General features: G+C 43.6%; 1 protein-coding gene across 1 annotated transcript in view; it reads left to right on the forward strand.

Annotated features, from left to right (window-relative positions):
• Positions 1-676: 676 nt before the first annotated feature.
• DCAF12 (DDB1 and CUL4 associated factor 12) overlaps positions 677-14,426 on the forward strand; it is a gene marked incomplete at its 5' end in the record, with an annotated part of 40,256 nt that continues 26,506 nt past the window's right edge. The window contains 2 exons of the mRNA XM_079706297.1: positions 677-754; positions 1,842-2,096. Of these exons, the coding sequence (XP_079562423.1) occupies positions 677-754; positions 1,842-2,096 (333 nt within the window). The remainder of the gene's footprint in view (positions 755-1,841; positions 2,097-14,426) is intronic.

The following is a 14,426-nucleotide window of genomic DNA, read 5'->3' on the forward strand; positions in this document are numbered from 1 at the left end:
GTCCAGCCCTTGGCGCCAGGGCCAAGGTTTGGGGAAACGTGCAGCGCTCAAAGGGAGATAACCAGCGGTGAATGCGGGGTAAAGGCGTGTTGGGAGGGATTCCTTCCCCGAGCGAGGGTAATCGCCCTCACTTCCGGGTGCCTGCGGAGGGCGGGTGGGGCTCCGAGGTCGGGGGCCAGAACCCAGATTCCTCTGCCCCCAGGTCGCCCACCTCCAGCGGCAGTCAAACCACCGTTGAAAAAGGGCTGGCGGCCGCTGAGCAACTGCCGCGAACTCTACAATGACCCCTAAACCCAATCCTTCTGTTCGCACTGCATCTCCGTGGCGACGCGCTACGAAGTGCGGCTGCGCGGGGATGACGAAGCGCGGGCGAAAGGGAGAGGGTGTTTTGGTTCCAACCGCTCGCCGTCCTTTCCAGACTTGGTCGTTGGAAAGCTTCGGGTTCCTGTCTCCCCTTCCCCTTCCCCTTCCCTTTCCCGGCCCCGGTCCTCCCTCCCTCCCTCCTTCCCTTCTGCCTGCCTCCCTGTTTTTCTACTGCCGCCCGGGGTCCGGGCCATTTTCCGGACCGGGCGCACTACGGTGCGCGGCCCCGGGGCCCAGTATATGACCTGCCGTCTTGCTCCCGCTCGCTTCCCCCGCCCCATGTGGCTGCGGGGCCGCGGCGGCGCTGTCCACTATGGCCCGGAAAGCAGTTAGCAGGAAGCGGAAAGCGCCCGCCTCGCCGGGAGCTGGGAGCGACGCTCAGGGCCCACAGGTGAGGGCTTAGAGGCCGGGCCCCGGGTGATAAGGCCGAGGCACCCAGAGGATAGGGTTCGCAAATCAGGGAACCGGAACGAGGTCCAAGGTCTTGGGGGGCCGGGGGCCGGGTGAAGAGCGGAGCCCTGGTCAATAGGATCCGGGCTGGGCCCGCAGGAGTTCACTGGAAAGCAGATAGGCCGCAGGGGTGAAGAGCTAAAGGGGAACGTGAAAACGAGACATATTCCGGGGAGGCCTGCAGCCAGCAACGGGGCTTGAGGAGGAAACAAGCTTGGTCTCTGAGGAAGGGAAACCGAAGTCGAGGAGAATCGGGAACAAAACCTCCCGTAAAATACCGGGAGAGACAGTGAAGTCCGCCTTCCTGTGGCCCGGGGAAGGGGAGATGATTGCGTCTCTCATATAGGAATGAGCCTCCCTTTGGATACCCAAACTCTGAGCTGGGCCTTTTGGCACTTGGACCCCTAGATGAAACAGCAGGTTCCAGGTATCACTCCTGTCCTGCTCTCTGGGTCTCTTCAGACTCAGATTTCCCGTGCCTCCCACCCCGGTGGTGTTTGATTTTTGGAATTCTGTAATTGCTTGGAGCGTGGACCTGGTGACAGGAAGGCGGCCACTGATCCCTATCCCTGAAAGACCTGGGACCCCAGTTGGGCTCCTTGGGTTGCACCGTCCATGCTTAACGGGGAGTACAGGCTGAGAGGGAGAAGGGGGCCCATTAGAGATGCAGCCCAGGTCTGTATGTTAATCTCTCGGCCCTTCACTCCCTTCTCTATCAAGGATAGCTTTAAGGTACCTGAATCCTTCACTTATAAAAGGCCTTAGTACACCTTTCGTACTTTTTTTCTGCTTACATTCCTTTCTTTTTTCAGCCCTTGTTTTCCATAGGTATCACTATGAGCAGCATCTTTTCAGTGTTGGAAGAGTTAAACTGGACTTCTAGATTGACTTTCCTGTTCCATTGCATTTGTATTTCTGTTGTATGTAAATCCTGCAGGATGAGTTCTTAGTGATTTCTCTAATACAGTAGGATCCCTTATTCTGACAAAGGTAGCCAAAGCAGTGATTTCTAATTTTGCTTTCCACAGTTTGGCTGGGATCACTCACTTCACAAAAGGAAAAGACTCCCCCCAGTGAAGAGATCCTTAGTGTACTACCTGAAGAACCGAGAAGTCAGGCTACAGAATGAAACCAACTACTCTCGAGTATTGCATGGTTATGCAGCACAGCAACTTCCCAGCCTCCTGAAGGAGAGAGAGTTTCACCTGGGGACCCTTAATAAAGTGTTTGCATCTCAGTGGCTGAATCATAGGCAAGTGGTGTGTGGCACAAAATGCAACACGGTAAGTTTCTGGGTGGATGTGAACTTTCTCCTAGTTCTGGATGTATGGCTCCACATGCCCTAGAATCTCTCACTGCTGGTTTTCCCCATTAGTTCTTCGGGGGAGGAGATCGCCTTATTCTCCTTTCCATTCCCTCCTATCTGTTCATGACTTCTTCTCTTTTCTATTCCTTTTCCCACTTCCACATTTCTTTTCTGGTAAATCTTCAGAGGAGTCTATTTCTTTAGGCCTCTTGCCATATGGATATGCCACTGCTTCTTGATTTTTTCCCCCCGTTTTTATGTTGTCTTTTAAGTCAGAGGCCTCAGAGGAAAGAATGATGGTCTGGGCATCATTCAGGATACAGGATAGTGAAAACCTAGGTGTTGTCTGCTAGGCTAAGGGCATATGTAGAAGTATTTAAACTCGTACTTGGCTAAAGATAGGAATAAGACAAACACTCTCTTTTTAGGGGATAGAATTTAAAGATGTATTTCCTATAAGAAAGGGCAGGGAAGTATGTTCGGTGGTATATTTCAGGATGTATTGGGTTGGCCAAAACGTTCATTTGGGTTTTTCCATTAGATTTTATGAAAGACCCGAACAAACGTTTTGGCCAATCCAATAAATGTTTGGTCTTTGCAAAGTAGCCTTCTGAAAAGGATTCAGTAGCAAGAAAAATTGAATATGACATGAGTAGGAGAATATTTTTACGTAGAATGACTTAGAAGATAGTTATAAGTGAATGAAGGGGAAATTTTATCAGTAAATTTAATTTAACCAGAACAATTAAAGGCATGGATAAAATGTCAATCCATGATTGGATATTGTGGATATGATTGGAACAGAAGAGCACAAATAGCATGATGTCAGAGGAATGGCAAGTGAGAAAAGACGGGGCCTGCAGGTGGTAAGTGATTTTTTTTTTTTTTTAATAAATTTATTTATTTATTTATTTTTGGCTGCTTTGGGTCTTTGTTGCTGTGCGCAGGCTTTCTCTAGTTGTGGCGAGCCGGGGCTACTCTTTCATTGTGGTGCGCAGGCTTCTCATTGCGGTGGCTTCTCTTGTTGCAGAGCACGGGCTGTAGGCACGCAGGCTTCAGTAGTTGTGGCACACAGGCTCAGTAGTTGGGGCTCACGGGATTAGTTGCTCTGCGGCCTGTGGGATCTTCCCGGACCAGGGCTTGAACCCGTGTCCCCTACATTGGCAGGCGGATTCTTAACCAGTGCACCACCAGGGAAGCCCTGGGAAGTGATTCTGATTAACATGTGAGAAAAGATCAGATGTAGGTCCAGCTGCTCTCTTGTTTTCACCTCACCCTGGGTGAATAGACAAGAAATGTCATAATGGCTGGGTGAATTTACCCTGGACAGAAACACATCTTGCATTAATTGAAAGAGAAGATGGCTCTAGATCAAGGAAGTCTTAAATACTAGGAGAAGTATTTATTTATAAAGGACATAGGCAAAGGTTTAAACATGAGTTTTAAGGAACCATATAATATCATGGTGGTTGAGGCCAAGCTTTCATTTCCTCTTTTGTTGAAGGTTGCTTGTTATAAAGAAGCCTTTCAAAACTAAATAGTGGTGGCAAGCTCCTACAAAACTTCCTTTTCCTAGTCTCTCAGGTCACTACTCTTGGTTTAAGAGAACTGTCATCATTGTCACTTGGATTAGGAAGAGTCTTCCATTTAGAGGAATTCATTTCACACCCCATACCGATACAAACCATCATAGTGTTTTGCCCCAGCAAATGTTGCTGAATTTTAAACTGAATTAATCATCGTAGTCTCCTGCTTCTTGAATTTATTGACCCTCTTTTGAAGGTGAGAATAATGTTGAGTAGTAATTTAACCTACTCTTTAACCTACGTGCCTCTTTCTGTCTTCCTGTTTCCTCATGACTTAAAATGTTTAAGTGGAGTCTTGCTTTCTTTTCTTTTTATAATTAGTGTTTTTCTTTGCTTAGCTTTCAGAACCAAAATTGGGAACCAGGAACAGTGTTCTTGTCTGAACTTTGTAATATTTGGCAAATGATTCTCTTATCTGTGCCTTTGTTTTCCCATCTGTGAAATACAAGTGCCGAGAAGGTAGCTGTATACATCTTGGGAAATATTTCAAGTTAGCAATATCTTACTTGTTCAGAAATAGTAGTGGTGATAATGAATCCAAAGCCTTTTCCAATGCTCTTGGCACTCCCTGGGACTTCCCTCAGTTTAAAAGGAAAATTACTTAAATAGTTAGCACTATCTTTGGATAATATCTGAAGAGTTTGGGGAGGGAGGAGTTCATGTTGGATTCTCAATAGTCAATTAAGTTTTGATGTATTGAAATTTTACCATCAGTGAAATGACTTAATGTATTCAGTAGGAAAGGTATACCACAACTATTTATATTCTAAAATAGTCTTTTAATATGTATCTGCGGGTTAGAAGTGCTTTTTCTCTTGGCTGCTGTTGGTATTCATGAGCGTTTAACTCAGTGTACACAGGTGCTAAAAAGTTAGGCCATTTCCAAGTTAACTGACTTGGGGCTATAGTATAGAAACATTTGCTGAGGCAGTGGGTCATCCTCTGTGAAAAAAGCAGTAGAGGTTTTGTAAATTATTCTGTAGCTTGATTGGTGGGGTGGGAATTTCCCTGTGCTATGGGCTAACACTCAAACTAGGGACAGTCCATTCAACCTCTCTGAATTTCCTGGGCCTAATAAGCACAGGAATAAGATTGCTAGCCTATGTTTTTTTTTTTTTTTGCGGTACGCGGGCCTCTCACTGTTGTGGCCTCTCCCGTTGCGGAGCACAGGCTCCGGACACGCAGGCTCAGCGGCCGTGGCTCACGGGCCCAGCCACTCCGCGGCATGTGGGATCTTCCAGGACCGGGGCACGAACCCGTGTCCCCCGCATCGGCAGGCGGACTCTCAACCACTGCGCCACCAGGGAAGCCCTAGCCTATGTTTTTTTGCTTTTTTTTTTTTGGCCACACCACACAGCAGGATCTTTAGTTCCCCGGGGGATCGAACCCATGCCCCCTGCATTGGAAGCTCGGAGTCTTAACCACTGAACTGCCAGGGAATTCCCCAGCCTATGTTTTAATCATTAACAACATTACAACACTCATATTTTTACTAAATTATTTAAAGAAGGAGAGGTAGTATAACCTTAATTGAAATGTGGGTTTGGGAACCAGGATGGGTAGGTATATTTTCCTGGTTTAGTGTTACAAACTCAGGTTATGTACAGAGCCATACAGAAAAGCTAAATAAGAGAAGCTTGCCAGAAAACGTTTGAAACAAAAAAACATTTGAAGAGGGGCTTCCCTGGTGGCGCAGTGTTTGAGAGTCCGCCTGCCGATGCGGGGGACACGGGTTCGTGCCCCGGTCCGGGAAGATCCCACATGCCGCGGAGCAGCTGGGCCCGTGAGCCATGGCCGCTGAGCGTGCGCGTCCGGAGCCTGTGCTCTGCAACGGGAGAGGCCACAACAGTGAGAGGCCCACGTACCGCAAAAAAAAAAACAAAACCATTTGAAGAGAAAATGTTTAGTTTTGTGCTTTCAATCAGTTGAAGTTTGAGAGGGGGTAAAGATTGAAGTTAGTGGTTTAGGATTCACATATGTATAAGGGATTATTAAAATTATTCTTTTACCATGGAGAGAGGGTAGAGAAGTCACTCTCGGGTTCCATAAACCTTCCCTAAAATTGCAAAAATATCATTAGATGTATATTTTCTGAGCATGATGTGGGAGGGTGGTGTAGGGGAGCAGTCCATAGATTTCATTACATTTTCGGAGGGAATATTGTGAGCCAAAAATGGGTAAGAACCATTGATATTGACAGAGGGTTTAAGAACAGAACCTTGGAGAACACCTACATTTATGATGCAGGAAGATCTGCTGCAGGGGGAGCAGGGAGGTCAGAGGAGAACCAGGAGAGTACCAAAAACAATTCAAGAAAGTGGATATTTTGAGAGGGTTTGGTTTGGGAAGGATGGTGATAGGCAGAGTGATAATGTGTGCAGAGTTCGAGGTTTTTAATTTTAGACATGAACTCTTATTTCCCATATTTTGACTTTCAAGGACTCACTCACCTATAATAGATAACATTGCTCCTTGCAGCTAGAGTCAACCTCCACCACAGGGAACCATGAAGCCACTCAGTAAGAGGGTGTTAGAAAGGATTTACAAGGGTGATTTGGGGAAAGGCTTAAGTAAATAGGATTTTCACAGGAAAATCTCCTGTGGAATTATTTTCAGCAAGACCCCAAAGCCTAAGTGATAGTGCCAGGCTAACTCCTGTTGCCAGAGCTGCTTTTATCTTTCTCACCAACTCCCAAAGTAATGGTCAGAGGTATACTGCTGACTTCACAGGTAGGCTTGGTGGATCACAATGAAGCAGACAAGATGAAGCTTGGGCTGCAATTTGCTGCCAGATGAGAGGAAGAAGCACTTGGAGAAGCCTAATTTTGGGGGTGGGGTGGAATAGTAGTTACCAGGGTTGAGAAAATAGCTATAATATTATAAACTTGAGTTTACATATTCAAACTCCTGAAATCATAAAAGCAGCATATGAAACTCAATTTGAGACACATGGAAACAAACAAAGGAAAAATGTGGGAGTTTTTTTCTGACTGGATTTTTTATTCATTCCTCCTCATATTACTATTTTATTTTCCCAGTGGCGTTACAGCCCTTTAGAAAATGCTTTAAAATGCTTGCAGAATTCCTTGGGTTTGGCCAAGTGTACATCTCAGGTTAACAGCATTCTTTTTTTTTTGAATTTTATTTCATTTTTTATACAGCAGGTTCTTATTAGTTCTCTACTTTATACATATTGGTGTATACATGTCAATCCCAATCTCCCAACTCATCTCAGCACATCCCCCCCCACCCCACCTCACCCCACTTTCCCCCCTTGGTGTCCATACGATTGTTCTGTACATCTGTGTCTCTATTTCTGCCTTGCAAACCAGTTCACCTGTACCATTTTTCTAGGTTCCACATATATGCATTAATATACCATATTTGTTTTTCTCTTTCTGACTTACTTTACTCTGTATGACAGTCTCTAGATCCATCCACGTCTCTACAAATTACCCAATTTCATTCCTTTTTATGGCTGAGTAATATTCCATTGTATATATGTACCACATCTTCTTTATCCATTTGTCCATCGATGGGCATTTAGGTTGCTTCCATGAGCTGGCTCTTGTAAATAGTGCTGCAATGAACATTGGGGTGCATGTGTCTTTTTGAATTATTATGGTTTTCTCTGGGTATATGGCCAGTGGTGGGATTGCTGGGTCATATGGTAATTCTATTTTTAGTTTTTTAAGGAACGTCCATACAGTTCTCCATAGTGGCTGTATCAATTTACATTCCCACCAACAGTGCAAGAGGGTTCCCTTTTCTCCACACCCTCTCCAGCATTTGTTTTTTGTAGACTTTCTGATGATGCCCATTCTAACTGGTGTGAGGTGATACCTCATTGTAGTTTTGATTTGCATTTCTCTAATAATTAGTGATGTTGAGCAGCTTTTCATGTATTTGTTGGCCATCTGTATGTCTTCTTTGGAGAAATGGCTATTTAGGTCTTCTGCCCTTTTTTTTTAATATAAATTTATTTTATTTATTTTTATTTTTGGCTGCGTTGGGTCTTCGTTGCTGTGCTCCGGCTTTCTCTAGTTGCGGCGAGCAGGGGCTACTCTTCATTGTGATGTGTGGGCTTTTCATTGTGGTGGCTTCTCTTGTTGTGGAGCACAGGCTCAAGGCACTCGGGCTTCAGTAGTTGTGGCTTGAGGGCTCTAGAGTGCAGGCTCAGTAGTTGTGGTGCATGGGCTTAGTTGCTCCACGCAGCATGTGGGATCTTCCCGGACCAGGTCTGAAACCCATGTCCCCTGTATTGGCAGGCAGATTCTTAACTACTGTGCCACCAGGGAAACCCTCTGCCCATTTTTTGACAGGGTTGTTTGTTTTTTTAATATTGAGCTGCATAAGCTGTTTATATATTTTAGAGATGAATCCTTTGTCAACAACATTCTTATCCATATGATCCTTCTATATTTTGTAGTTAGGATATTAACCTACTAATTGGGTTTTAGTTTTTTAAATGGCATGTGGTTATTCTTTGTCTAGTAAGAAATGTTCACAGTTATCCCAGAATTAGTCTTTATCTTATTTTGAGAATATTTGACTCTTTTGAGAGGAAGATTTTAGATGTGGAAGTGATAGAATTGCTATCTTGGCAAGTTCCTTCTGCTGGGCACATGTGCAGAAGTGTTTGTAGATTGAAAATCATTGTGTAAATGCTTCAAAAAGTCTAAAGTACTATGTCAAGTTAATTGATGTTATTAGGCTTTAGGAAGAGGAGCAGTAGGAATAAGTTTATGCCTCTTATATGTGATGGTGCTAGAGTTGGCTGCCCTTTTCTGACTTGTCTTCATCTTGAGAAGGCCTTGCTTGGATTAACGCAGGTATGGGCTCCAGGAATCCTGTTTCATGTAGTGTGTTGCAGACTTTAGTCACCCTCTGTATGAGAGGGAATTAATGGTCAAGAATGTTAGGGCATGACCCCTGTACTTATGATCAGTTAATCTATAGCAAGAGAGACAGGAATATACAATGGACAAAAGACAGTCTCTTCAATGAAAATTGGTGCTGGGAAAACTGGACAGCTACTTGTAAAAGAGTGACAGAACATTTTCTCATACCATATACAAAAATAAACTCAAAATGGATTAAAGTCCTAAGTTTAAGAATGGAAACCAACAAACACCTAGAAGAAAATATAGGCAGAAAACTCTGACATAAATCATAGCAGTATTCTTTTGGGTATATCTCCTAAGGGAAAAGAAAAAAAGCATAATAAACAAATGGGACCCAATTAAAAGCTTTCGCACAGCAAAGGGAAGCATCCACAAAATGAGAAGACAACATACTGAATGAGAGAAAATATTCGCAAGTGATATAAACAATAAGGGGTTAATACCCCAAATATGTAAACAGTTTATACAACTCAATATCAGAAGAACAAACAACCTGATTAAAAATTGGGCAGGGGGCTTCTCTGGTGGCGCAGTGGTTAAGAATATGCCTGCGAATGCAGGGGACACGGGTTCAAGCCCTGGTCCGGGAAGATCCCACATGCCGCGGAGCAGCTAAGCCCATGCACCACAACTACTGAGCCTGCACTCTAGAGCCCGCGAGGCACAACTACTGAAGCCCGCACACCTGGAGCTCGTGCTGCACAACAAGAGAAGCCACCGCAATGAGAAGCCCATGCACTGCAATGAAGAGTAGCCCCCGGTCGCCACGACTAGAGAAAGCCTGCGCACAGCAATGAAGATCCAACTCAGCCAAAAACTAAATAAATAAAATAAATAAATTTATTTTTTAAAAAAGATTGGGCAGAAGGCCTGAATAGACATTTTTTCACAGAAGACATACACATGACCAACAGGCACATGAAAAAATGCTCAATATCCCTAGTCATCAGAGAAATGCAAATCAAAACCACAGTGAGGTATCATTTCACACCTGTGAGAATGGCTATTATCAAAAAGACCACAAACAACAAATGTTGATGAGGATGTGGAGAAAAGAGACCCCTTGTATGCTGTTGGTGGGAATGTAAATTGGTGCAGCCACTATGGAAAACAGCATGGAGGTTCCTCAAAAAACTGAAAGTAGAACTACTATATGATCCAGCAATTCCACTCCTGGGTATATATCCAAAGAAAAAGAAAGCAAAAACTCTTAATTCGAAAAGATAACGTGCACCCTAATGTTCATAGCAGCATTATTTACAATTGTATGGAAGCAACCTAAATGTCTTAACAACAGATGAACAGATAAGATGTGAGATATACAGACACACACAGAGACACACATACATACATATATGTACATACACTTGCATACAACAATGGAATACTCCTCAACTGTAAAAAATGAAATTTTGCCATTTATGACAACATGGGTGGACCTGGAGGGTATTATGCTTAGTGTAATAAGTTAGAGAAAGACAATACTGTATGTTATCACTTATATGTGGAATCTAAAAAATAAAGCGAATGTATATACAAAACAGAAACTGACTCACAGATATAAAGAATAAACTAGTGGTTTCCAGTGGGGAGAGGGAAGGGGGGAGGGGCAAGATAGAGGTTGGGGATTAAGAGATACCAACTACTATGTATAAAATAAGTAAGCTACAAGGATATATTGTACAACACAGGGAATATAGCCAATATTTTATAACAACTTTAAATGGAGTGTAAGCCATAAAAATTTTGAATCATTATGTTGTACACCTGAAATGAATATAATATTGTAAATTAGCTATATACTTCGATAAAAATTTAAAAATTAAAATAAAAGTTAAGGGCCTGAACAGCAGTCCTATGGAAGGATTCAAGAATTTTAGGGTAGCTTTTCTCAACAAGAATGTTGATGGTGTTTTGATGGTTTCTTCCTTCTCTGGGACTTTACCTCATATTGCTGGAGATTTCACATTCTTGGCTTCTGCTCCATAGATGCCAGCAGTCCCCCTCTACCCTGCACCCTCAGTTATTGTGACAACCAGGCACATGCACGTGTACACGCAGGCACACATGCGTGCATTTTCAAACATTGTGCCCTCAGTTGACAACCACCTCAGAGCTTGAGGAGGGCAGTTTTTCTCTTAAGTGATCTGAGCCCTTTATTTCAGGTATAGTCTGTTGGAGGCTTGGGATGTTGGAGAATGAACATAGGAGTAACATAGTGACTCTTGCACTCCAGGCTTTTTTTTTTTCTAGCTGGATCCTTGATAGACATTACAGTCAGAGAAAAAGGTCTTCTCAAGCTGACACATGGACGTTTTTTTCTGTTGGAACGGGAGCAGTGCCCGGGTCTGGTTCAAGATGAATGAGAGTTTTTCCTGGTGATATCTAGGAGTATTGCTTTTTAGCTTGACCTTAAGCAGGATTCTTCATATATTTCCTGGTGTAGGAGATAAAAGGAAGAAACTGACCCAAAATTGGCAACTGGGTTCAATCCAGGATTATGGTTGGACTGCAACATTCGGCTTCTTTTTTTTTTTTAATTAATTTATTTCTGACTGCGTTGGGTCTTCGTTGCTGCATGCGGGCTTTCTCTAGTTGTGGCAAGTGGGGGCTACTCTTCATTGCAGTGCATGGGCTTCTCATTGCGGTGGCTTCTCGTTGCAGAGCATGGGCTCTAGGCACACGGGCTCAGTAGCTGTGGCTCGCAGGCTCTAGAGTGCAGGCTCAGTAGTTGTGGCGCACGGGTGCAGAGTAGTTGCTCTGCAGCACGTGGGATCTTCCTGGACCAGGGCTCGAACCCATGTCCCCTGCATTGGCAGGGGGATTCTTAACCACTGCGCCACCAGGGAAGTCCCAACATTCAGCTTCTTAAACTGCTGATTCCACTTGAATGCCCTTATATGCCTTTGGATCCTTGGAGGCCATCAGTCCCTCTCACTTGTAGCTGGGGATGTTTTCATCAGGACAGTTTTTGAATGTGAGAAGAAATGGAGTAATATTTCTGCATTTCATTGGCTAGAATGTAGTGGGACAACTTTGTGGTTTGTGTCTGCTTTTACTAAATTTATAACCATTTATTGAGTTTCTCCCATGTATAGCAAGACACTGCTTCATGTGGGGTTGCGGTGATATAGAAACAAATCTCAGACAGAGCTGGAAGGGACTGTAACCACTGGCCTCCACTTTTTCTTTTAGAGTTGAAGAAACAGACCCAAAGGGAGAAAAGTTATTTGCCTGAGATTCTATAATGAGTTAAGTTTGGGTCCTAATTTTCCTTATTCCTTGTCAGAATTCTTTATGTTATGCCAAGTACTCCTCAAACTTTCACTGCAATACCTGTAATGGCCGAGGACTGCCTGACCTCTGCTTAGCTTGGCTGGGCTACAATACATAGCTGCATGCAAAGTTAATAACAACATAGATGCCTCATTAGAAGCGCTAACCAGGAGTGCTCCCGAGAGGAAGTCATTCCTAGCTAGGGTATTCAGAGAGGATTTCCTAGAGGAGGAAGAGGCTTCAACTATGGGAAGGAAGCAGGGATGTCCATTCCATAGCAGAGTCAGGAATATACAAGGAATGTTGAGCGACTCTGGATAGACCCATTTGGCTGATGCTGGGCAGAAACAAGGGAGAGTGACTCAAGCCGCTGGGGATTTGGTTGACAAGACTAACTGAATCTCCTGTAGGTAACTTTTTTTTTTCTTTTCCTTCTGACTCATGTCTAGTCTTTAATAATGAATAATCCTGTTAATCACCTTTCTTATCTGGAGAATTGAGTCACGTGCTTTGCAGCATGGCCCCTGGTGAATTTATGGCCTGTTCCTGCAGCCCTGTAGATTTGGAAGATGGGGAGACATGGGTAGCTGAGAGCAGAGGTTTGCTGGGAGGTGCCTGGCAGGCTAACTACCTGCTGAAAGTTAGTAATGAGATAGTCTGGTTACTTGATTTGGTTCCTGTTTTCCTTGGGCTCTTCCTTTAGTCTCTTCTTTTGCCAGTCCACCTTCTTCTAAATTGATGTATATTTGATTTCTGATTGCTTAGGCCTTTGTTTCCTAAGCATGACTCAGGAACTGTCTGCATCACAATCACTTGAGGTATGTGTTTAAAATGTAAGTTTCCTGGTCGCCACTCCAGTACTGATTCAGGATTTTTCCTTCCATGAAACCTAGGAATTGGAATTTTAAACAAGCTCTCAGGCAATTTTTATATGAATCACTGGCTTAGACTTTATGCTGTGTAGCAATAATTTTTTTTGTCACCTTATTAAATCTAGACCATTCATTTGAATCCTCCTTGTATTTTCTAAACCACACTGAGGGCATAGGTGGGACATCATGTTTAATGGGTCTGGAAGAATTTCCTTGTAGGCATCTTGGTTAATATCTGTTCAGCAACCAGTAGTACGTAATCAAATCTTATTTCTGCACTTTGAGGAAGCCCTTGACAAATAATTATTTTCCTTATATGCCAGTTCTGGTCTCAACAGACAAAGCAAGAAATGTGCCCATTCTTTTTTGTGTGTGTGGCTGCGTTGGGTTTTCGTTGCTGCGTGGGGGCTACTCTTCATTGTGGTGCGCGGGCTTCTCATTACGGTAGCTTCTCTTGTTGTGGAGCACGGGCTCTAGGCGCGCAGGCTTCAGTAGTTGTGACACGCAGGCGTCAGTAGTTGTGGCATGTGGGCTTCAGTAGTTGTGACACGCAGGCTTCAGTAGTTGTGGCATGTGGGCTTCAGTAGTGTGGCTTGCGGGCTCTAGAACGCAGACTTAGTAGTTGTGGCGCACGGGCTTAGTTGCTCCACAGCATGTGGGATCTTCCTGGCCCAGGGCTCAAACCCCTGTCCCCTGCATTGGCAGGCAGATTCTTAACCACTGTGCCACCAGGGAAGACCCTGCCCATTCTTTTTTTAGGTCAGTCTTAGCTTAAGTCATTACTTTCCAATTTTTTGATCTCTTTACTAGAAGAGTTATAGTAAACAAGTCAGAAATATCAACAAGTTTAAGTCATTTTGTATTGTGTATTTGGATTCAGAGATTCATGGGTTGAATCTGGGCTCCATTTCTTACTAGCTTTGTACCCTTGGACAAGCCAGGTAATTTCTCCTTAGCCTTTCTTTCACCTTTAAAATAAATAGAGTGGGGACTTCCCTGGTGGTCCAGTGGTTAAGACTCCACGCTCCCAATGCAGGGGGCCTGGGTTTGATCCCTCGTCAGGGAGCTAGATCCCACATGCATGCCGCAACTAAGAGCCCGCGTGCCACAACGAAGATCCTACACGCGACAACGAAGATACCACGTGCCTGAACTAAGACCCAGTGCGGCCAAATAAGTAAATAAATACATATTTAAAAAAAATAATAATAATGGAGTGAGTAGTATCTGCCTAGCTCAGTCATGAAGAAAATTAAATAAGATGTTGGTAAGCTCGGTGCCTAGAACATGTACTTAGTAAATTGTTGATTTAATTAATGGCGGGAGGAGGAAGTGGTAACAGTAGTTTGATGGTTCTAGCCTTTAGGTGTATTTCTGGCCAAATTCAGATACATAAGATAAGAAGTGACCATTTTTCTACCCTGTAAATTGGTTATTTTCTGTATGTCAGTCACATCCCAAGGAGCTTAAACATTTAAAAATAATTCATTTAGATATAATTTATATAAGAAAAAATACAATTAGGGAATTATAGTTAATTTCATCATAAAAGGGATATAGATAAAAGCAAAATATTTTTCTGTATACAAATTAAAGTGTTAACCAGTTCTGATAAGGATGTGATGGAACAGGTCATATATTTATTGTCACTAAAACCCTTTTTTGAAAG

The sequence above is a fragment of the Hyperoodon ampullatus genome (genome assembly GCF_949752795.1).
Source record: "Hyperoodon ampullatus genome assembly, chromosome: 6".
Classification (NCBI taxonomy): domain Eukaryota; kingdom Metazoa; phylum Chordata; class Mammalia; order Artiodactyla; family Ziphiidae; genus Hyperoodon; species Hyperoodon ampullatus.